At 39.1% G+C, this 24360-nt stretch overlaps 2 protein-coding genes across 7 annotated transcripts in view; one reads left to right on the top strand and one right to left on the bottom strand.

Annotated features, from left to right (window-relative positions):
* LOC140734834 (dual specificity protein phosphatase 16-like) overlaps positions 1 to 7570 on the top strand; it is a 60491-nt gene extending 52921 nt beyond the window's left edge. For both annotated transcript variants that reach the window (XM_073059415.1, XM_073059414.1), the window contains exons 4-7: positions 815 to 978; positions 1409 to 1568; positions 2701 to 2824; positions 5538 to 7570. In XM_073059415.1, coding sequence (XP_072915516.1) covers positions 815 to 978; positions 1409 to 1568; positions 2701 to 2824; positions 5538 to 6723 — 1634 coding nt within the window. In that variant the 3' untranslated portion in view covers positions 6724 to 7570. The remainder of the gene's footprint in view (positions 1 to 814; positions 979 to 1408; positions 1569 to 2700; positions 2825 to 5537) is intronic.
* A 2171-nt stretch (positions 7571 to 9741) lies between these two features.
* The window catches only part of borcs5 (BLOC-1 related complex subunit 5), a 74503-nt gene continuing 59884 nt past the window's right edge, over positions 9742 to 24360 (bottom strand). For all 5 annotated transcript variants that reach the window (XM_073059420.1, XM_073059418.1, XM_073059417.1 and 2 more), the window contains exon 5: positions 9742 to 10142. In XM_073059420.1, coding sequence (XP_072915521.1) covers positions 9909 to 10142 — 234 coding nt within the window. In that variant the 3' untranslated portion in view covers positions 9742 to 9908. The remainder of the gene's footprint in view (positions 10143 to 24360) is intronic.

Raw genomic sequence — 24360 nt, 5'->3', positions numbered from 1 at the left:
CCAGGGCATTAAAGGGTATGGGGAGAAGGCAGAGGAGTAGTGATGACTGGAAGAATTGGATCAGCCCATGATTGAATGGCTGAGCAGACTTGATGGGCTGAATGGCCTACTTCTGCTCCTATATCTTATGCCCTTATGGATCACACTTGGGGTATTGTGTGTAGTCCTGGCCATCCCATTACAGGAAAAGTGTGAAGTCTTTGGAAAGGGTGCAAAAGAGTTTTACCAGGACGCTGCTTGGATTAGAGGGTATGAGTTATAAGAAAAATTTGGACAAACTTTGTTCTCTCCAGTGTTGGAGGCTGAGGTGAGATCTTATAGAGGTTTTAAATTATGAGAGACATAGATGGGATAGGTAGAATCTTTTCCCCAGACAGAAATGAACGCCAGGGGACCTGCCTCTTGCATTACCTTTACACTCCCCTCACAACTTTAAAAGCAACTATTTTTTATTTGCCTTCTGGAATGGATTATCAGGGTTAGTAGTAAAAGTTTGGTGGAGTTTGAGGCTTTTAGAGAAACATAAATATGGAGGCATATGGATGATGTGCAGGAGGACATTTAGTATAATTAGGCATCAAGATCGACACAATATTTTGGGTTGAATGCCCTGTCCAGTACTGTACTCTCCTACGTTAAATATGTCCAGATGTGCTTTGTGAAAGCTACACAGAATGAAACTGAATATATTGTGTAATACAGATAATATGGTAAACAGGAGTGGAAGAGAAACTTGGTTTTTGCATGATTTTGAAGATGTCTTTTCCTTTTCAAAGTTGTTAACATTTTCACAATCTCCGTAATTATTTGGTAGGTGGATTTGCCACATTTTCTTCTAGCTTCTGTGGCCTTTGTGAAGGAAAATCCTCTTTGGTGCCGACAAGCATTTCCCAACCATGCCTACCAGTAACAAACACTGGTCCAACCCGAATTCTTCCTCATCTTTACCTTGGCTGCCAGCGAGATGTGTTGAATAAGGTGAGAGGGAACAATCCATGGTAGTTTAAAAAAAAAACATCTTTCTGCAAACGTGGCAGACATTTTCTATTTACTTTAGATAACTGTCATTGCATGAATTGAAAATGTAGAAAAAATATTTCCATAACTAGTTCTGTATATCACAATTTTCATGGAGATTCACCAAAGAAAACTCATTTGAGTGGAATTAGTGATGTTTTAGATGAGAGGTTGCAGAGGGTCCTAAACCCATCACAAAGCAGATAGTAGAGAAAGTAATTTATAAATTACCCACATGTGCAAGTGTAATCCTGCAGACTTAAAGGATATGGATGAATGGATTGGATATGATGGCTTGAATGGCTGATTATGATTCTAAGAGTTCACACTTCTACTTGAAGATTGAAAATCCATAGAATTTTAAAGCATTTATATTTTCCTTCAAATCTAGGAGCTAATGCAGCAGATTGATATTGGCTATGTACTCAATGCAAGTAATACATGTCCAAAACCTGACTTTATCCCAGAGAGCCATTTTCTACGAGTTCCAGTAAATGACAGCTTTTCTGAGAAGATCCTGCCTTGGCTTGACAAATCAGTTGAATTTATAGGTCAGTTGGGATTTATGTGTTGATATTTAAAATTTCTTTAAAAGTTAGATTTGCTAATGGCTTTTTAATGCTTTCATTTGAGATTATTTGAGTATAATTGTTATTCTTTGGCATGCTACAGGAGGAGATGATGGAAACAGTTTCAAAGCACTAAGATCAGGAACTCGGTGAAAGTAATCACAGGAATAATTTGTATTTTTCTGTCAGGGCGAAATCTGCCAAACCTTTGCAGAATTAATTTGAATTTGATTTCTGAACAAATATATTTCCAGGGTAGCATGCAGCTTGAAAGAGAATTGGTTATGTAATGTTGGTTTGCAGTATATTTTCAGAATCACTGTAATTTGCTGTATTTAGATATTGAATTTAAATAATTCCTCAGTTTTAAGTGAAGCAAAAGTGCCTGCTTCCTGATTTTAATTGGTTTGTGAATGGCTCTTAACTTTGTAATTTTCCATTCAATACAAAAAAATCCTGCTATGTACATTTTCCAAAGAATATCAGATGTTGAACTAAATCAGATTGTTTATCCATTTGCTGCTAGGTGTGACCAGTCAGTTTACCTGACTGGTAAAGTATGTCAGCTCTCCCCAGTTACAAAAATTAGCCCAACCTCTCTTGCTATCAGAATGCTTCTTCCAGAATGCAGAATGTTTTGTTTCCACCACGTTCTCCCCCCCCCCCCCCCCAAGTTAACCCATGATACCAAATTTTCTAAAAAGACAAAATGCTGGCAGAACTCAGCAGGCCAGACAGCATCTATGGGAGTGACTCCTGATGAAGGGTTTCGGCCCAAAACGTTGTCACTACCTCCTCCCATAGATGCTGTCTGGCCTGCTGAGTTCTGCCAGCATTTTGTGTTTTTATTTATTTCCAGCATCTGCAGATTCACTCGTGTTGATACCAAATTTTCTTTCTATTACTAGAACAAGAAATTTGAACAGTTGCCTCATGGGAATGCCAAATGCATTTTTCAGCTAAAGGCAAATTTGAGGCACTTGATCTGGTTACCTAGAATATCTTGCAACAGGGTAATGGTGCAAAAAAGCCTAGGGAACAGTGAAAAAGATAATAATAACTTAGCTAAGAACTAAGTACTGTGAATAACATTCCTCCATCAACTTTTCTTTAGAGAAAGCAAAGGCATCAAATGGCTGTGTATTGGTGCACTGCTTGGCTGGAATTTCCCGTTCTGCCACCATTGCTATTGCTTATATAATGAAGAGGATGGACATGTCACTAGATGAAGCATATAGGTAAGATGTATTATGTTAGCAAATAAGTGATTTGTTTTTCTGCCAAGTCTTTGCTGCTGACACACCAGGTGAGTTTATAACAAATTAAAGAATGGTAGTGAAATATTATCTATTTTAGTTAAATAGGTAGCAGACAAATCATGATTCTAACCCTTGGGGACAGTTTGATGTGATAACATGGTTTTGAGATGTTATTTGATGGTACTTTGAATCACTTTGCCAATAGTTAGGAAAGAGCTTTTAGGTACAGTTGGCCCTCCTTATCTGCAAATTCAACCAACCACGAATCGTGAAAACCCAGAAGTGCTCTTCCAGCACTTGTTGTCTGAGCATGTACAGACTTTTTTCTTGTCATTATTCCCTAAACAATGCAGTATAACAACTATTTTACATAGCATTTACATTGTACTAGCCGTTATAAGTAATCTAGAGATGATTTAAAGTATACGGGAGGATGTGCTTGGGTTATCGTGGATTGGGATCGAAAAAAATCTTAAGTTCTCTTACTAAGTAAGTCGGAACAGGTACATCCGGTATTATTTAGCGTCAGTTAGTCAAACGTTTGCATTTGTATATAGTATATATTTTACCTTTCTATGCATATAAAACACTTAAGAACGTATGTTTCAGTGCTGGGCTCGGGAAGTTCCCGAGTTCAATCTAGTGACAGATTGCTATCGAGTGTGCTCTCCACCGTGCCGGGTTGATGTGGAGGATCAAAAACCCAATAATTAAACCACTGCATTTCTTAGTAATAATCACAGCTTTCATCGGGGCAGGGCCTTTCACATTCTCCATTAAAATTGTTCCAATCGTCCGACTGTAGCCTAACGCTTTTCCAATGACCGAAGGCGTTTCACCTCTTTCCGATAGCTTTATTACTTCCACCTTATTTTCAATCACGATCGTGATTATTTTCGTGAACAGAAACACCGCGGATTCAGAGCTACGCCGGGTCCTAATGCCCACTGAACATGTTAAATAAAGTCCGGGGTTCCGCTGGGTCCTAAAGACCACCACATTGACTCAGGTTAAATAAGGGACTTGAGCATCCGCGATTTTTGGTATCCGCGGGTGGTCTCGGAACCAATCCCCCGTGGATAAGGAGGACCGACTGTAGTTTGAATCTATTTTGTCTTTTGTGATAGGTCATAACCAGGTAACATTTCCTCATTGTTAGGTACTCATATCCTATATGCTCTGGCTAGTTTCTGTATCTAGTTCTGGTGCAATATTCTGCCTTGTTTCTGAGATGATTTAACAGAAGTGACTGGATTTTGGCATCATTAATGGGAGGAGTGAGTGCTTTCATCAACTCGTTTCATTAGCGTAACCTTGAGGCTCCACCATAGATGGGAATGCTCATGTGGTGTTGAAAATAAATAGTCTGGGGTGATGAGAATTTTGGTGGGTAACTAATATAGTTATACCTGGCTATTGTTTCAAATGCCTGAGGGGCAGTTTTCCCAATGTAGTACCATCTCCAAATGTCAGACTTGGGTCGCTGAGGATTTGTTCTGATCAATAATCCCTGTTTGTCGATGGGCCAGATGGCCTAATTCTGCTCCTGTGTCTTATGGTCTTATATGTTTTGTTTATGATATTTTATCGCACTTGAGCATTTTGCTTGGCAGATTTGGAGTATAGTAGGAAGTAGCCACATAATGTAAGTAAGCAAATTGGAAAGGTGGAATAAGCTAGGGGAAGAAAAAACTGTATTGTCTATACTGGAATTATTGACATGGGTTTGAAAAAGCTTAAGTCCTTTAGGTAGAGTTCAGAAGGTGTGGGTGGGGAAAAAGTGGTAATCTTTGCTTCAAGACTGGAGATAATAGTGTAGGTAGTTCAGATTCCTGTAGCATTAGAAACAGTTTTGAAGCAGAAATGACCTGTCTGAATGAAATAGGTAGCAGAAAAACTGGGAAGATTCTGATACCCTTCCGGAGATGTTAATCAGTGACGTGGTGAGAGCTGAATTAATAGTAAATTAGGTCACAGTAGAGAGACAAGTTGTATCTAAATTAGGATGTACCAAATAACAAACAGTATGGAAGGAGTAGGAGTTAACAGATGAGCAAAGCAAACCTTTAGATGATGCTGGTGGACTGGTGGTAGAAAAAATAGTAATTAAACACACTTGTTTACTGTGTATTCATAATTGGGATGATAGTATTGATTAACGATAATTCACAATTCTACAGACATGGTTAAAATTATTACTCATATAGCCACATTAAAATGTTTTGGTTATGTATTATAGTTTAAAAATTTGTGGTCCTTTGGCTTTCTTCTAATATGATTTTCCTCCTTTTCCAAAAGTTTTAGTTTTTCAATGGAACTGTTTCTTTAAATGCTACTATATTATCCACTGAGGTAACTCTCATTTTATTGCCTTTGGAGCCATCATACTTGTGTAATTTAATTTGATTTAAATTCAGGATTAATTTCCAAATGCTGTGTACCTCATAAGCTGTCTGATATTGTGGTCTTTTCCCCTATACCATCGATCTATATATTGATACCGCTTTTACAATCTGCCTTCGTTTTCACAAACTGATTACCAAATTTAAAGCAGTGTTAGTTTAATATAGTACTGTTAATTGTTTTTGGGGCCTACTTGATAAATGAAATATTGAACATATGACAGTATGGCACTTTGACCCACGATGTCTGTGTTAAGTATCAATAAGAAATTATCATTTGTGTTTTTAAGATTTGTCAAGGAGAAGAGGCCGACCATTTCTCCCAACTTTAACTTTCTTGGTCAATTGCTGGATTTTGAGAAAAGACTGAAGACTCCATCTGGCCAAACAGGAACTATTAGCAAATTAAAACTCCTGCAGTTGGAGAGACCTGTGGAACAGAGATTGGCCCAGGACTGTGTCCCTTTTGATACAGTACTAGAGAAGCAGCCCTCCACTACCTCAGCCACTATGGATCGGAACCCAACCACACCTGCTTTACCTTTGTCTGCACTTATGGAGTCCACTGTTTCCAATGTGGAAGGAGAATGTCTTTTGGCTCAAGAAATCAATGGCCTTAGCCTGTCGGTAGACAGACTGGAGGACAACAACCGGCTGAAACGCTCGTTTTCGTTGGACATAAGGTCTGCATCACATCCTGTGAGCGGTGCAGGTGCAAGTTCTGTACCGATTGCTGCTTGTTCAGAGGATAGTTGCAGTCCTGAGAAGGAATCAAATGCAGCTGAATCAAGCAGGTTCTGTTTCTACTCATCAGTGCAGACAGAGGTGGAGCAGCTTCCAGAACACATTAAACCCACTGTGATGGATGTAAACACAAAGCAAACACAAACCATATGGGAACAAGGAGCACCAGGAAGTACAGTTATTCCATCTGCACAAACCACAGTGCCCAGAACACTGCTCTCCCCACTACACAGAAGTGGAAGTATGGAGGATAACTACAAAACAAACTTTCTATTGGATCTTTCTGGTAGCCAACAGCATTTAGCAACTTCTGCAGCAGGAATGGGGCTAAAAGGATGGCATTCGGACATAATCTCACCTCAAACATCGACTGCGTCATTGGCCAACACCTGGTACTTTGCAACTGAGGCACTGGCAGGACAACCTCCTCGCTTTCTGTCAAGTTCTGCACTGTTCAGCGGTGCAGCAGCTTACCCGACCTTTAGCTGCGGTCAATTACAATCGGGCTGCGACCAGTCAGCAACGGTGCGCCGGCGTGAGAAACACTGTGACCGTCGGGATTCCAGGCGCAGCTGGCATGAGGAAAGCCCATTTGAGAAACAATACAAACGGCGCAGCTGCCAGATGGAATTTGAGGAAGGTATGAATGAAAACAGGTCCCGGGAGGACCTGAGAAAAATTGGAAGTCAATCCAGCTTCTCTGGTAGTATGGAGATCATTGAGGTTTCCTGAGGAAATGCTAAAATGAAAACTGCAATGATTCACAGGTATATAATTTCTCTAAAACAGAATCACAACCAGGGACTTGAAATTGTTGCTTGAATGCTTTGTTCATCATTTAATTCAACACATTTCTTACCTAATCCATGCAATGGTGCATTAATTATCAGGCTTTCCTTACACATTTGGAAAAATCCCAGTTATCATTAGATAAATGTCCAATAATGCACTTTGCCTCTGAAGACTGAGCCAAGTTCTATGGATATTTTTGTTTTAAATTCCAGACAAGCTGGCAGAATCTGGATTTCTGTGTGTAGTCATAGCCTTCAATGCAAATTACTTTGCATCTGTACATAAATGGTGTAGCTATCTTGATTGAATTTAAGTATAGGTAAGGTTGCCAGTGCTGCTTAGAGCAAATACCTCAAATTTAAAGCTTATACTGTAAGTAGGTATTCAGCAAATCAGATCTCAGGTCAGTCTTGATACAGGCGAGATTTACAGTTTTTGGCTAGATTTGAATTTAAACTCAATGTGGACTGCTAAATTAGCACTAAAATGTCTGTGTGTACATTTAATTTTGATCAGATAAGTGAGGATAGTATCAAAATCAAGTAGAGATGTAAATGAAGCAGATGTGAATTCTATGCAGAATGCATGAGTTGCAGATGAAGAGGATGCTGTGGGTGTCCTCTTGTGGAAAAGTGCTGGAAACTTGTTCAGGATGGTACAAAGTGTTTGTGCATGTTGGAACTATTTTGTTCAAATGTGTAATGTATGAGAGATATATGGATAACATTGCTCAACCAGGTGAAATGTTGAGCATGTGTTGAAATAAAATCTAAGATGGTACCTGTTATATGTGTGTGATTTGCATAATATGTAGGAGGCTGCAAAGAACTTACATTTTCTGCAAAAAATGAAAAACAAACTAAAGTACAAAATGATAATCTGATTCAAGAGAAATGAATTAAAATACTCAAAGGTCATCAGCTGGAGAGCATTGCTGTTTCTCCGTCTGCAAATGCAGCATGGCCTTGAGTATTTGTAACATATGCTTATCTTCTCAAGATGCCTGAAAACGATAAAAGTACCACAAATTTCCTCTTTGGCAGTTGTAGTCAGTGTCTGCTTTACCAAAACCTTCAAAAGGACACTACAAAATCAAAGCCATGAGTAATTTTTAAAAAAAGCTGAAAATGTCGGAAATATAATAGTGAAGAATACACATGCTTTCTCTTCCTAGCTGCCCACAGTAATTTTAGCTGTTTTTATTTCAAGTTTAAATGTTTCCTTCTGTTTCACATTTTTAAAATACATAAATAACAATTACAGGATGTCAGAATATAATTTTAAAGTTCATGAAATTGCCTCTTAAACCTTGAGCTGATGCATTATATTACCAGAACTGGCAAGATAAGATTAATGGGAAAAAATTATTGTTGCAAAAATCTTTTCTCAGTGCATGACTCTGAAATGTAACTCTAGCTAAATCTCACAAATAAGAAATGGTAGAACTTAGTTCTTAAACTCTGCAGAAAACTGAGAGAAATAATTACACACAACTTTGCTAATTACGGTAATGATAGCTGGATCACAAGTTCTGATTTTAAATAAGCAAAATATTTCACAGTAAGGTGAGAAAAACTGCTCAAGCTGTTTTCTTTAAATGTTTGAAAATGTACAACACACAAAATATACTATATAGAGAAAAATAATAAAATCCCTCCACAGCTAAAGAACATAAGAAATCAAATGCATAGACAATAGACATTCAACGATACAAAAAATAAGTTACAGGAAAATTTTTGCAGTTTTCCTCTACAACTGGTCAAATGTTTGATACCTGAAGGTAAAAATGAAACACGGCAAGCTGTCCAATTTTAAAGTTTAAACACTGAAATGCATGGTATCCATCATTTCTACATAGAACGCTTGTCTAGCATTTGATTACTTTCCCTTTCAAGTCCTAATTTTTGAGAGGAGTAACTTTGTTGTACCTGATAAATGTGATCTTTATTCCAGAACTGAAGTGCACTATTGTGTAAGTATTCTTTCTCGTCAGAGATCACAAAAATTCCAAATGTTAAAAAAATCCTTAATTCTATCTCCATACAAATAGAGTATTTTACACAAAATGAGAAATGTTCAAATGTGATATTTCTTGTTGATCATTGAGCTAAGAACCAGAAATTTAAAAATATAAATGCTAAGTAGCCATGTGCAATTTAAAGAAATGTTATTTACAGTTGAATGCAGTTTCATTTACCTTCAGAATTCTTATAAAACTAGGAGCTGCAATTACAATGAGGCTCAGCTATCAGTCATTACAGATGAGATTTGTCAACGTTCCACACAAAACTGTAATAAATATTAGCAGTATGTAGCATAAGCAATGCATTTTAATATTTGTTTAATACTAAAATGTTTTAAGTATTGAGACAGATAAAATTGCTTATCTTACCTATCCTCTTGTTTCTACTAAAATTACTGCACATCTTAATTTACAATAAACTGCAAAACCCATTTAGCATATTTGGATGCTTTTGCAAACTGGAAAATTACCTGTTAGTGCACTTTAGTTGCAAATTATTCCAAATTTTCACAAAACAAGAACCTATGATCAAACTTGAAATAACAAAAACAATCTCTGGGAATAGCCATCACTTGTTCTTTCAGATCTACATCTCAACTAATTTGCAATATTCAAGTTCCTGAGGTATTCCCAGAGTAGATGAAAAAAAAATTATACACACACACAAACACACGTATGCACAGAATATATAATCAATATGTGATGAAAAACATCAGTAAACACACTTTTAAGTGGTGAAGCCTTGGGGAAAATTAAAGAGAATATTAATTTCAACTAATTTAATAGTGCCAACTGCAATACTAACTGTAGTGGTGAAAAAAATGATGCAAATGTTTATCCCTAGTCAGCTTAAGTCTCTGAAAACCTTTCTGAATAAAGCACAATTTGCAATAACAGATGACATTGTTCACACCAGCAACATTTAAAAGCTGGAATTCCAAGTGTTATTTCCCCGTGCAGACAATTCTGGGAGAAGAGTACATTACAATTAATGCTCAGTATACCTGGAAATGCATGATGGTTCAGCTGATTTAATATCTAAATTGTAGGTATCTGCACAAATCCAGCAGAGTTCGGAGAGTGAAGTTGCAGATTTCATTGGCTACTGGTATTTTATATCTTTATCAGCTCTCATGCAGAAAGGTTCAAGTCTTTCGTTTTCTGGTAATAAGCTATTAAGTTTCTCCATTAATGGGACAGTTTGATCTATGCCCATCTGTATGCGGCGCAGTATGGCTGACATCTCATTAACCTTCTGTATTTGTTCAGCATATTTAGCGTACCGTTTCTGTCGCTCTTGCATAACGCTATACAAGGCTTCAACAGAGAGGTCCATCTACAATTAAACAGAAATACTGTAATTATCAAACTGAACAATTATAAACAGTGTTTGTAGAGAGTAAAATAGTACACAATTTTATCAAGTTACATCTCATTCAGTAATAAAGTTCAAAACAATGAAATCTTCTCTTTAATGCTTTGTTTTTTTAAAGAAATACTCCCCCCAAACACAGTAGGTAAGGTTCTTGTCCTGAACTGCTGAGTGTTTCCAGCATTTCTGTTTTTATTTTAATTAGTTTTCAACCCGGACTGCACAATCCCTTCAGAATGAGAAGGGTGGAATTGCCAGAGACTTCAGGGGGTCTGTGATTGTTGAATAAAGTATTTCAATATGAATGTTCACCTAAAAGGTAAAACAAAATGAGAATACACTTGCCATGGTAGATAAACCAACTACAAAGATGGCAGAAGATCCCAGGATTGCATCAGTTCCTTAAAAGCAATGGCTCTCCCGTTGGAATCCTATAATTTTTCTTGCCATTCATTCAAAAAGGTTGGGACCTAATGCTTTACGCTACCACAAATAGAAGCATTTATCAAAAACTTGTAAACTAGAAACAATAATTAATTTTAGATTTTACCAAGCAAATAAATTATTCAGTGAATCTGGTAAGTTGAAAGTGACTGCAAGAACTGGGGCCCCGTGGCATGAGGAAGGGGGCGGGAACTGGGGCCCCGTGGCATGAGGAAGGGGGCGGGAACTGGGGGCCCCGTGGCATGAGGAAGGGGGCGGGAACTGGGGCCTCGTGGCATGAGGAAGGGGGCGGGAACTGGGGCCTCGTGGCATGAGGAAGGGGGCGGGAACTGGGGCCTCGTGGCATGAGGAAGGGGGCGGGAACTGGGGCCTCATGGCATGAGGAGCGTGGGAACAGCACTTGGTGAGCTAGATGTTGAATCGTCGGTAAGTTTAAATAGTTGGATAGCAAATTATCTGCTTTACTGTAACTGCCTATATCTTCCCTATGGCAGGAAATAACACCTACACATGGTTCCACTCAAATACACCCTCATGGACCCCACTGATGGATTCCCTCTACCATTTTGTAACCAACAGCTTTTTATTATGTAGAAGTCAGGTTCACAGCAGGCTCCAATCTAATACATAAGAGCAGCAGAGTTAGGCTATACAGCCCATTCAGTGCTCCACCATTTCATTATTACTGATTTACTATGCCTTTCAATACCATTTTCTTGTCTTCTCCCCAAATATCTCTTTCTTTCGTTACTTTTGTTTGCTAATACCTCTCTGAAATGGCAAGAGATGCTTTTCTATTAAAAGATACTATAAAAATGCAAAACTGGTTATTCCACTGATGATGTTTCAGTAGGAACTGTGGCTACTACCTGGCAGTATAAATTAAGACACATTGGATATGTGAAAAATGAAAATAAAAATTAAATCTGCTGGTCTGGCAGTATCTGCGGAGAGATAACTTTTCAAGTTGATTAGCTTTCATCAGAACTGGGAATAGAGGCAAAACATTTCAAGATGTGATGAAGGGAAGAGTGCTAAAGGAAAGTCCAAAGGAGTGGAAAGCAAGACATAATAAATGACAAACCATATAAGGCAAATGAGGTAGTGAGGAACACTAACGGTCAGTCTGGAAGAGGGGCAATAAATTAATTAGAATAATTATCGAAATTGCCAGAGAAATTTGGAAATGCTCATGACCTGAAAATGTCTGAAACAACTTTCCCAGGCAGAGATCTGAACTGCAGAACTAGAAGACAGACAACTAGAAGCTTGGAATTATGCTCTTTTCTCTTCCGTATCCTAAAATTTGTTTAATCTTTAACTACTGCAGGGGTCCCCAACATTTTTTATACCATGGAGCCTCATCATTAACTGAGAGGTCCGTGGACCCCAAGTTGGGAGCCCCTGAACTACTTCCATTTTGATGAAGTGTCATCAACCCAAAACATTATTTTGCTGTCTTGGGATACTGTTTCACCCCAACTCCCATAATAATAATTATTATTTTAACTTCAAATATTTCTTGTATTAACGTAAAATATCTTTTGCTATATAAAAAGGACATCTCCATTCTCATTTTTAAAAACAAAACAAGGTAGGCATACTGCCAATGAGAGCTTGGTGCTTTGAAAACAAAATCCTTTAATCTCCAGCAAAAGCAACTTAGGAGTAAGGCATATGCACTTTGCAATAGACTATCTGTAAAGTATTGCAATCTTAAAAAAAAAAGCATTTTAATGGTTTTCATTTCTATTTATTTTTCCTATCACTTTATACTATCAATTATTTTCTGACACATCCTCACTGCAATAAAAACGTACACAAATCACTTCAACACGAATATCAATCTTAAAATGTCATACCACCAGAAAAGGACATCTAATTTTGAAATGACAGCACCTGCATATTATTTGTGTTATGCCTTTAAATTGGGACACATTCTAAAAGTAATTACTCTAAGTAGCAAATTGACTTTCAAAAAGTTTAAGTTCATAGCCATTCAACTATATACATGTGTACAAAAGCAATTTTCTTCTGCATCACACACAACGCATAAGGTAATATCACTAGAAATAAATTAATGAAAAATAAGGTGCACTTATGACACAAGTCAAAAAGTATACAGTTTACACTACGGGTGCTTCATGTGTGATGTGACCTGGGTAGTAGCAGGGAATTCAGTAGTCCCAAGGACTGGGGGAAGAATTTTCCCATCCTTACTGTCCTTGTCCTGATGGTAGGGGATCAGAGATTGTTAGACAGATGGGAGGGATCACTGACAATGCTAAGGGCCCTCCCTGTACACTCAGCGCTCCTGATAAATATCTTGGAGCAAGAGAGATACCGATGGTCCTCTCAACATCCCTTGGAACCCTTTGTAGGGTCTTGTGGTCAGATGCCTTGCAATTTCTGCACCAAACAGTGATGCAGCTGGTCAGGACACTGAATTATAACAATTATAGTCATACAGTTAGTTGGTGCTTTGCTTTCCTCATCACCATCCCATACGCCAACAATAACTTGCAATTACTATATATTGCATTTTAACATAAACTGAACAGCTAAACGCACACTGAAAATTTCTGCTTACGACTTGGTCAGAAAGGTACATTTTAAGGCAGACTAAAGGAAAAGAGATAGAAACATAGAAAATAGGTGCAGGAGTAGGCCATTCGGCCCTTCAAGCCTGCACCGCCATTCAGTATGATCATGGCTGATCATCCAACTCAGAACCCTGTACCTGCTTTCTCTCCATACCCCCGATCCCTTTAGCCACAAGGGCCATATCTAACTTCCTCTTAAATATAGCCAATGAACCGGCCTCAACTGTTTCCTATGGCAGAGAATTCCACAGATTCACCACTCTCTGTGTGAAGAAGTTTTTCCTCATCTCGGTCCTAAAAGGCTTCCCCTTTATCCTTAAACTGTGACCCCTCGTTCTGGACTTCCCCAACATCGGAAACAATCTTCCTGCATCTAGCCTGTCCAATCCCTTTAGAATTTTATACGTTTCAATAAGATCCCCCCCTTAATCTTCTAAATTCCAGTGAGTATAAGCATAGTCGATCCAATCTTCCTTCATATGAAAGTCCTGCCATCCCAGGAATCAATCTGGTGAACCTTCTCTGTACCCCCTCTATGGCAAGAATGTCTTTCCTCAGATTAGGGGAACAAAACTGTACACAATATTCTAGGTGCGGTCTCACCAAGGCCTTGTACAACAATATTCTAGGTGCGGTCTCACCAAGGCCTTGTACATCTGTTTTAGGTGCGGTCTCACCAAGGCCTTGTACAATTTATTCTAGGTGCGGTCTCACCAAGGCCTTGTACATCTGTTTTAGGTGCGGTCTCACCAAGGCCTTGTACAATTTATTCTAGGTGCGGTCTCACCAAGGCCTTGTACATCTGTTTTAGGTGCGGTCTCACCAAGGCCTTGTACAATTTATTCTAGGTGCGGTCTCACCAAGGCCTTGTGCAATTTATTCTAGGTGCGGTCTCACCAAGGCCTTGTACATCTGTTTTAGGTGCGGTCTCACCAAGGCCTTGTACAATTTATTCTAGGTGCGGTCTCACCAAGGCCTTGTACAACTATTCTAAGTGCGGTCTCACCAAGGCCTTGTACAATTTATTCTAGGTGCGGTCTCACCAAGGCCTTGTACAACTTAGAAACAGCAGGCAGAATTTCCAGAAGGGCAAAGAAAATCACAAGTAGGTTATATATAACTGGTGCCCTGGTTATTGAAATGTGCCACTATTTACTGTAGATGAGGGTTTCTGTAATATTCAAGGCCATCTGCAGAAATACACAACTCTTTTTCCATGCATTCAGTACATTAAAGCCCAACTGATCCAAAATTATGCATATTGATATTTCTGTCTACATGTTTAACTGAGATATCTGTATATAAATCCATACGCGACAATGGTGCTAGTGATAAATATATTTGTTGTACATATTCTGAACAGTTATACTCAACTCAAGCACCTTGTAAGCAGGACTAATGCTGATATTACTCATTACATGCCCAGTCTTGAAGCTGATTTCTAAACTTAGACTTGGGTTTATGTGTTTTATTTATGGGACTATTACCGGAATGTACAGAATGTTTAGGCAACAGATGCTGTTGAACAGCCTCTGTGAAGTATTTTGTTATCTGATTAACCGAAGAGCTTAAATAAAAACAAAACGCTGGAGGTAGTTCATCAGGCAGGATCTTCGAAAGAAAAATGTATAGATAATGCTTCAGGACAAACTTCTGATACTGCCCATGCACTTGCCTTTATTTCTTCTGACATTAGATCTCCATTCCTGACTACTCGCTTTCTCAATGCTCAACTAACTAAAAATTGAAATCAATGGAGAATTATATGCAACAGAATTTCTTAGATCTTAGAAAAATCAAGATATATAGGGCTAGTGGGGGAAAAAGTAGCACCGAGATAAAAGATTAGCCATGACCTTACGGTGGGGCTGAATGGTCTGCCCTCACTTCTATTACAACAGATGTAACTTGATACAGGCTGTTTCAGCAATTGCCCCATTCAAGTGTTGGTGAACTGCCTCAAATTTATAGAGCTCTATAGTACAGAAGCAGGTCCATGCCCACTGTATCCATCTACACAAATCCCATTTATCCACATTAGATTTAAGTATTTGGTTTAGGTGCTTTTTAAATGTCTTGTTAGTATCTGACTTCATCATCTCTCAGGCAGCACACTCTAAACTCCATCTACCCTCCATATGAACATATTTCCCCTCGATCTCCTCTGAACCTTCTACCTCTCATTTTAAACTTATATGTTCATAAGGAAAGAGTTATTTTACTATCCACCCCATTTCTCCCTTTCATAATGTTATTTTTCTCTTTCAAATCACTCCTTACCCTCCACTCCAGAGAAAAGAAATCTAGCCTATTCTGCATCTTATTATAAACGTCAAGCTTCAGTGCAGACAGCATTCTGGTTAACCTTCCTTGTTCAATTCCAGGGGCCCAGCAGCTGGGTTTAGTAATGGAAAATACCTTAGCAGCTGTTAAGAAGCCAGGGACTTCTGCATTCTTGTACAAAAATCACAAACTTCCCAGCACTTAAATAGGGAAATCCCAGCAAATGCACACAAAACTGCTGTCGTTTCCCTAAAGGATCTTCCCTTAAAGTCACTGGCAATTAGGTAATTTTATGTATATTCTCAGGGTGTTCAAGCCAAATACAGTCAATGAATTAATGCTCGTTTTCACCGACCATTTTTGTTAAGTAGTCTCCGCAAACAGCAATGACCTACGAGATCATTTTTTTTCCTGAAGGTTATGGGCAGCTTATGCCCTTCCAGTCTGACATCACATGCAGCTGAGAGAGGTTCAATTTCTGCTGTCTACTGGGGCAATATATCTCAAAGCTATGGATGCATTAGATCTGCTTGCACTGTGTGCAGAGGGATTAGATGGGCAGAAAATAATCAGCTGCATTTCCACTCCTGATCAGGTGCAGGTGTGAACAGTGGCTTCGCTGCTTCAATGGCTGCTTATAGTGTAAACAATAGTGTGGAGAGGGTCCAACTCAGGATGGTGCAATACTGGACCTTCTCATGAGGAAACGAGGCAGGGCAAGTACTGGAAGTGGCAGAAATGGAACACTTTGCTCTAGTGGTCATTATTCTACCAGCTTTAAGATAGCAATGGAAAAAATGATAGGATATGTCCACAAATTAGTGTGTTAAACTGAATAGCAAGTGGAATGTGATATCAGGAGTCTATGAGCAGTATGTTCCTGTTAGGGTGAAATGTAAACCTGGAAAGTTTAGGGAACTCTGGCTCTGAGATATTAAGAGTCTGGTCAAGTAAAAGGAAACATACACTAGGTTTAGAAAGTTGGGGACAAGTGAGCTCCTTGTTAACTACAACAAGATTAAGAACACTCTTAAGAGGGAAATCAAGAGGGCAAAGAGGGAACATGAGATGGATCTGGCAGGTAAAGGCATATCCTAAGAGGTTCTGTAGCTATATTAGAGTAAAATGAGGGCTAGGGAGAGAATGAAAAGAATTGGGGTACTTGGAGATAATGATAAAATAAGTCAAAGTCAGCATGGTTTCTGTAAAGGGAAATCTTGGTTGACAAATCTGTTAGAGTTCTTCGAGGAAGTAACAAGCAGGGTGAACAAAGGACAGGCAGTGAGTGTCATTTACTTGGATTTTCAGAAAGTGTTTGATAAGGTGCCACATATGAAGCTGCTTAACAAGATAAAATCCGGTGGCATTACAGGAAAGATACTGGCATGGATAGAAGAATGGCTGACAGGCAGGAGGCAGTGAGTGGGAAGAAAAAGGGACTTTTCTGGATGGCTGCCAGTGACTAGTGGCGTTCCCCAGGGGTCAGTATTGGGACAGATACTTTCCACATTGTTTGTCAATGATTTGGATAATGTTGATAGCTCTATGGCAAAGTTTGTGGATGATACAAAGATAGGTGGAGGGGTAGGTAGTGCTGAGGAAGTAATCTGTCTAATTCTCGATTGCAGTGGGACTTAAGACAAATTGGAGGAATGGGCAAAAAAGTGGCAGATGGAATACAGTTGGGAAATGTCTGATAATGCATTTTGATAAAAGGAATAATAGTGCAGACTATTATCTAAATGGGAAGAAGGTTCAAACATCAGAGGTGCAGAGGGACTTAGGACTCCTTGTGCAAGACTCCCGGCAGGTTAATTTACACATTGAGTCTGTGGTAAAGAAGGCAGATGAAATGTTGGCATTTATTTCAAGGAGAATAGAATATAAAAGAAAGGAGGTAACACTGAGGCTTTATAAGACACTAGTCAGGCCACACTTGTAGTGTTTTCAACAGTTTTTGGGTCATATCTCAGAAAGGATGTGTTGTCATTGGAGACAGTCCAGAGGAAGTTCACAAGGATGATTCTGGGAATGAAGGGGTTAACATGTGAGGAGCACTTGGCAACTTTTGGGCCTGTTCTCACTGGAATTTAGAAGAATGTGGGGGGATCTCATTGAAACCTATCAAATGTTGAAAGGACTAGATAGGTCCTAGATAGGATGTGGAAAGGGTATTTCCTATGGTGGGGATAACCAGAACTAGAGGGTACAGCCTCAAAATTGAGAGGCAACCTTATAGAACCAAGGTAAGCAGTGATTATTTTTAGCCAGAGTAGTGAATCAGTGGAATGCTCTGCCACAGACTGCACTGGGTATAATTACAGCAGAGCAGTCGATGGGCTGAGTGGCCTAATCTTCTCCTACCTCTTATGGTCTAGTAGGTTTGCTTAGAGATCACAGGGCCATTTATGTCCCAAGCTGCAGATGGGTGGGATTTGAAATAGACATTTTACCATGATGTTTACTTTGAGAAAAGTGTGGTCGCTCAAGAGATAAGGAAACAAATGGAGTTGTTTTGAAAGACATTCATATCATAAGGAAGACCATATTTGCAGTCTTACACTGTATAAATCCCTAGGGTCTGGCCAACTGAATCCTTAAGACTTTGTGGAAGACTAGAGGAGAAATTGCAGAAATCTTTGCAGAGATGTTGGCTTCATCTTTAGGCACCGGTTAAATACTCAAAGACTAGAAGGTTGCTAATGTTGTCCTGTTTTTTAAAAAGTGTAGCAAGGACAAACCAGCGAACCGTAGGCTAGTCAGCCTGAATTAGTGATGGGGAAGTTACTGGAGGAAATTCTGAAGCACTGGATATTCTAGCATTTGGATAGGCAAAGTCTGATTAGGAGGAATCAGTATAAGTCTGTGCTTCAGAAGTTGTGCTTGATGAAACTTCTAGAGTTTTGAAGTAACCAAAATGGTAGATGGGGTAGGACAGTTGATGATGTCTATTTGGATTTCAAGAAGTTCTTTAACAAAGTCTCAGCTGGTCTTGAAGATTAGGACACATGGAATCCAAGTAGAACTAAGCAGAATTGCAAGGACAATACACTTTGTGGACCATATCTCAACTGATGATGAGTCTGAATACAGGAAGGTGATAAAGTGCTTAGTAACATGGTTTGATAACAACAATCTTTCCCTCAAAGCCAGCAAAAGAGTTGGTCATCCTCCACTTTATTGTTCACTTGCACTGGACAATAGCGGTTACACTTAATTCTGCATTGTTATTGTTTTACCTTGTTCTACCTCAATGGATTGTGTAATGATCTGATCTGTATGAACAAGCATGCAAGACAAGCTTTTCACTGTATCTTGGTATATATGATAATAATAAACCTAATTCCAATTGAGATCAATTAGAGAAGCAGACTGAGGAGTGGCAAAAGAATTTCTGTACACTGAGGTGATAATGTGAGGGCCTGATTTATAAAGAGTTGGGGCAGCCTAGGTCTTTATTCCTTGGAGCATAGGAGAATAAGGGATGACAATATAAGTTTAGAGAATCATGAAGATCATACATATGATGGCTGATAGTAATCTTTTGACCAAAGCAGGGCAGTCCAAAATTAGGAAGCACAAATTAAGGGTGAGAGGGGAAAGATTTAAAAAGGACTCAAGGGCCAACTTTTTCTTGCAGAGGGTGGTGAGTATATGGAACGAACTGCCAGAGGAAGTGTTTGAGGCAGTTACAATAGAACCATTTCAGAAGCACTTGCATAAGAATATGCAGGGCAGAGCTTAGAGGGATATGGGCAGAATGGAGGAAATTTGGACAAGATGGATGGGCACCATGTTTGCACAGAATCGTTGGGCTAAAGGGCTTGTATTTGTGCTGTAATGCTCTATGACTGCAAAAAGCAATTAGGAAATACGATACAAGTTGGAATCTTGATTTTCTTTCTACTCAAAATAAGCTAATTGAGCTCCATTATAATCCTGTGATTGAAGAGAAACACTTCCTGGTTTTCAAAGATTACCACCAAAAGAACCACCATGGGTTCCCAAGGCAGAATTAGGCTTCCATTTTCTTTTGATTTTTATCTTTTATAACATCAGAGTTTTAAGTAGAAGTGTACAAATGACTGCTTTTCAGATCACTGTCTGCACGATGTGCCCAAAACAGATGCAAAGGAATGCTTACTGGCTTGGAAAACATTTTCCCACATTTTGTTCTACATTTGGTGCTGAAAATTACTTTCAAGATTCATAGTTCTAACAAGGTGCTGCTCAACAATATGCTAAGCTATGTTATGTGACTACCTCATGGAATAAACTTAAGCTTAAATGCTGACATATGAGAGTGTATTTGGAAGCAAGAGGGTACATCTTAATGATGAGAATAAATATTTTAGACTGTTTCAAATTTAGACACATAGACACACCAGAGCATATTTTCCCCTATCTGTGCAATAAATAGAGCAAAACTTGTCCATAGCAACTCACTCTTAGTATTTTAAAGAACTGATGCTGACCAAGGTAGAAAATACATCTATAAATATAGAAGAGAAAATAAGACAATAGACAGTAGGTGCAGGAGTAGGCCATTCAGCCCTTCTAGCCAGCACCACCATTCACTGTGATCATGGCTGATCATACACAATCAGTACCCCGTTCCTGCCCTCTCCCCATATCCCTTGACCCCTCTATCTATAAGAGCTCTATCTAACTCTCTCTTGAAAGCATCCAGAGACTTGGCCTCCACTGCCTTCTGGGGCAGAGCATACCACATATCCACCACTCTGTGGTGAAAAAGTTTTTCCGCATCTCTGTTCTAAATGGCCTACCCCTTATTCTTAAACTGTAGCCTCTAGTTCTGGACTCACCCATCAGCGGGAACATGCTTCCTGCCTCCAGTGTGTCCAATCCCTTAATTATCTTATATGTTTCAATCAGATCCCCTCTCATCCTTCTAAATTCCAGTGTATACAAGCCCAGTCGCTCCAATCTTTCAACTTATGACAGTCTCGCCATTCCGGGAATTAACCTTGTGAACCTACACTGCACTCCCTCAATAGCAAGAATGTCCTTCCTCAAATTTGGAGACCAAAACTGCACACAATACTCCAGATGGGGTCTCACCAGGGCCCTGTACAGCTGCAGAAGGTCCTCTTTACTCCTATAATCAATTCCTCTTGTTATAAAGGCCAGCATGCCATTAGCTTTCTTCACTGCCTGCTGTACCTGCATGCTTGCTTTCATTGACTGATGTACAAGAACACCTAGATCTCGTTGTACTTCCCCTTTTCCTAACTTGACTCCATTTAGATAGTAATCTGCCTTCCTGTTCTTGCCACCAAAGTGGATAACCTCACATTTATCCACATTAAACTGCATCTGCCATACATTTGCCCACTCACCTAGCCTGTCCAAGTCATCCTGCATTCTCATAACATCCTCCTGACATTTCACACTACCACCCAGCTTTGTGTTATCGGCAAATTTGCTAATGTTACTTTTAATCCCTTCATCTAAATCAGGGGTGTCAAACTCATTTTAGGTCACGGGCCGGATTGAGCAAAATGCAGCTTCATGCGGGCCGGATCAGTCAGACGCGTGCGAACGCAGCTTTCGTTGCCTTCGTTTTTTCAGCCTGCTCTCATGTGTCTCAGTCTCTGCTATAACTACAAAGTGTTTCACTTTACAAATTCCGTTTCTTATGAAGAAGACTGCCGAGCAAGACTGCCGAATAAACACTAAAAACCCTGAAAACCTGGTACCTGAATAAACTCAGCATTAGCCATATCATACGCCATAGGCGCTTCGATTACTGGGGCCAGCTTTAATAGTAATTAGATATTATCTCGCGTGCCAAAGATAATTCCACCGCGGGGCCAGATTTGGCCCGCGGGCCTTGAGTTTGACATATATGATCTAAATCATTAATGTATATTGTAAACAGCTGCGGTCCCAGCACCGAACCTTGCGGTACCCCACTGGTCACAGCCTGCCATTCCGAAAGGGACCCGTTAATCGCTACTCTTTGTTTCCTGTCAGCCAGCCAATTTTCAATCCATGTCAGTACTCTGCCCCCCAATATCATATGCCCTAATTTTTCCCACTAATCTCCTATGTGGGACTTTATCAAAAGCTTTCTGGAAGTCCAGGTACACTACATCCACTGGCTGTCCCTTGTCCATTTTCATAGTTACATCCTCAAAAAACTCCAGAAGATTAGTCAAGCATGATTTTCCCTTCATAAATCCATGCTGACTCGGACTGATCCTTCTACTGCTATCCAAATGTGTCGTAATTTCCTCTTTTATAATTGACTCCAGCGTCTTTCCCACTACTGACGTCAGGCTAACCGGTCTATAATTCCCTGTTTTCTCTCTCCTTCCTTTCTTGAAAAGTGGGACAACATTAGCCACCCTCCAATCTGCAGGAACTGATCCTCAATCTATAGAACATTGGAAAATAATTACCAATGTGTCCACGATTTCTAGAGCCACCATCTTAAGTACCCTGGGATGCAGACCATCAGGTCCCAGGGACTTATCAGCCTTCAGACCCAACAGTCTATCCAACACCGTTTTTTGCCTAATATAAATTTCATTCAGTTCATCCATTACCCTAGTTCCTTTGGCCACTATTACATCTGGGAGATTGTTTGTGTCTTCGCTAGTGAAGACAGATCCAAAGTACCTGTTCAACTTATCTGCTATTTCCTTGTTCCCCATAATAAATTCACCCGTTTCTGTCTTCAGTGGCCCAATTTTGGTCGTAACTATTTTTTTGCTTTTCACATACCTAAAGAAGCTTTTACTATCCTCCTTTATATTCTTGGCTAGTTTACCTTCGTACCTCATTTTTTCTTGGCGTATTGCCTTTTTTGTTATCTTCTGTTGCTCTTTAAAAGCTTCCCAGTCCTCCGGCTACCCGCTCACCTTTGCTATATTATACTACTTCTCTTTTATTTTTATACTGTCCTTATTATCTTTACCTTATTATAAAAGTCTTATTATCTATTTTCTGTGAATGGTTCTAATATGTGGCAGATGTAAGGCAGAAAGCATGAGCAAATCAGAAATGACATCCCTCCAGTAGGAGCCATGCATCTATTTTCTGTCAGTCTGTATTGTATTTTGTGTTGTTCGTTTTTTATGGGTTACAGTAATTTGTCAAGTGTGTTTTGGGTGAGGTAGAAATAAATGAGTATAGTCACGTATTCATCCTTTTTGCTATTAGTCTAGTTGGAGTAGTGATTTGGGTATTTTTTTGTTAACCACTTATTACGCTAAGAATATTTATTACGATGGTATTGCTAATTCTGCAAACTACATTAATTTCGCTAATTTTGCTATCACTATTTTTAATAATTTGTCTTTGCTGGTTTCGTAATAAAGAATCAAGCATACTTTATTCAACTTGGAATTCAGTTATTTGGAAGCGCGTCACAAAGTGTCAAATCCTTCACTCAGTCTCTCAGCAGCTTTGGTTTGTTCTTCAAGTAGCCACTACACCTCCTATGGCACTACCATCAAATTTATATGCTTCCACTTATTTCAGAAGAGTTTTCCAAAAAAGATGTGCCAGGAAATGTCCACTTCAAATGCAGTAAGACTCCAGGATCAAGCTATCATGACATTTAGGAAGAGGAAAATTAGCCACAAATGTGGGCAGTGCATGTACAAAACCACTACTTATCTGTTTTGGAATCTGAATTATTGGAAAGGAATGTAGTTGAAATAAGGCACATTTTTCTCAAAAGACCGCAAAGAAATAATCTTGTTTGAATGAAGTAAGCTAATGGAACGTTGCAGTGGTTTTTCTCCAACATACCAATCAATTGCAAAGCCTATCAAATAAGAATGTGACAGAAACCACAACATAAACAAAAATCTTTAGGATATTTTTACTGGACTGTCTACACAAAGTGTCAGCCCAGAGATGCTCACAGGAGATTACATGACTGTTGTGCATAATGCACACACTGGCCTGTTAACTAAATGGACATTTGTGCTGGTTAACCAGTTCTAAAATCAGTTAATTGAATGTTACTGGCAAACTTCCATTGAGCTAATAGGCAAATGATAATTGCAGTTATCTTGCTTTATTCAATAAAATGTATTCCCTAGAATTAAAAAGAAAATTTGTCCTGAACACCTCTACAACACAATAAATGGTTGTACAAAAAATAAGGATTTAATAATGGAGACAAAAGTTTCCTCTGAAAGTATGCCTTCAATGAAACATCTGTTCTGCATCTGGTATTGATGAAATTTTGCACAATTCTAAACAAATTATAATTTTCTGGAACAAATACACTGGATATTATTCTGAAATGATAGTACCAATGACTTTTGGCAGACAAAACCAGAAATCAGAATCAGATTTAATATCACTACATGTGTGGTGAAACTTGTTATTTTGCAACTGAAGTATATAATAAAAAAAATCTATAAATTACATTTATCTATATACTACTAAAACTCTCATGCTCTGTTTATCTGTATGTGACCTCCAATTAGTGCAAACTGTACATTACAGCAGCACTATTTTTGGCTAAATCGACTTAAAATGCGCTAACTTAAGAATGCAGGCAAAGTTCAGGGTTATATATTCGTATAAAATTGCTAACTCACTAAAATCAACAGCCCCGCTTTCACCCGAGAGCCAATGTCAGCCATGATGGAAACCTCGACGCGACACCATGACGCATGGGCACGGCCAGCTTCAGAAGTGACTCATGATGCTCACAGCAGTGACACCAAGCAAAAGGGCAGGGCAGCTCTATTTCAAGTGGTCACATTCTGCTAATCACCATCAGCATGTGCAGGATTGGGACAGATCAAACTGCGACCCATCAATAAGAGATAATTAAATTTTATTGCAATTACTTTGAGACGCCC

The sequence above is a fragment of the Hemitrygon akajei genome, chromosome 10, assembly GCF_048418815.1.
Source record: "Hemitrygon akajei chromosome 10, sHemAka1.3, whole genome shotgun sequence".
Lineage (NCBI taxonomy): Eukaryota > Metazoa > Chordata > Chondrichthyes > Myliobatiformes > Dasyatidae > Hemitrygon > Hemitrygon akajei.
This window is presented reverse-complemented; position numbering and strand designations above follow the sequence as displayed.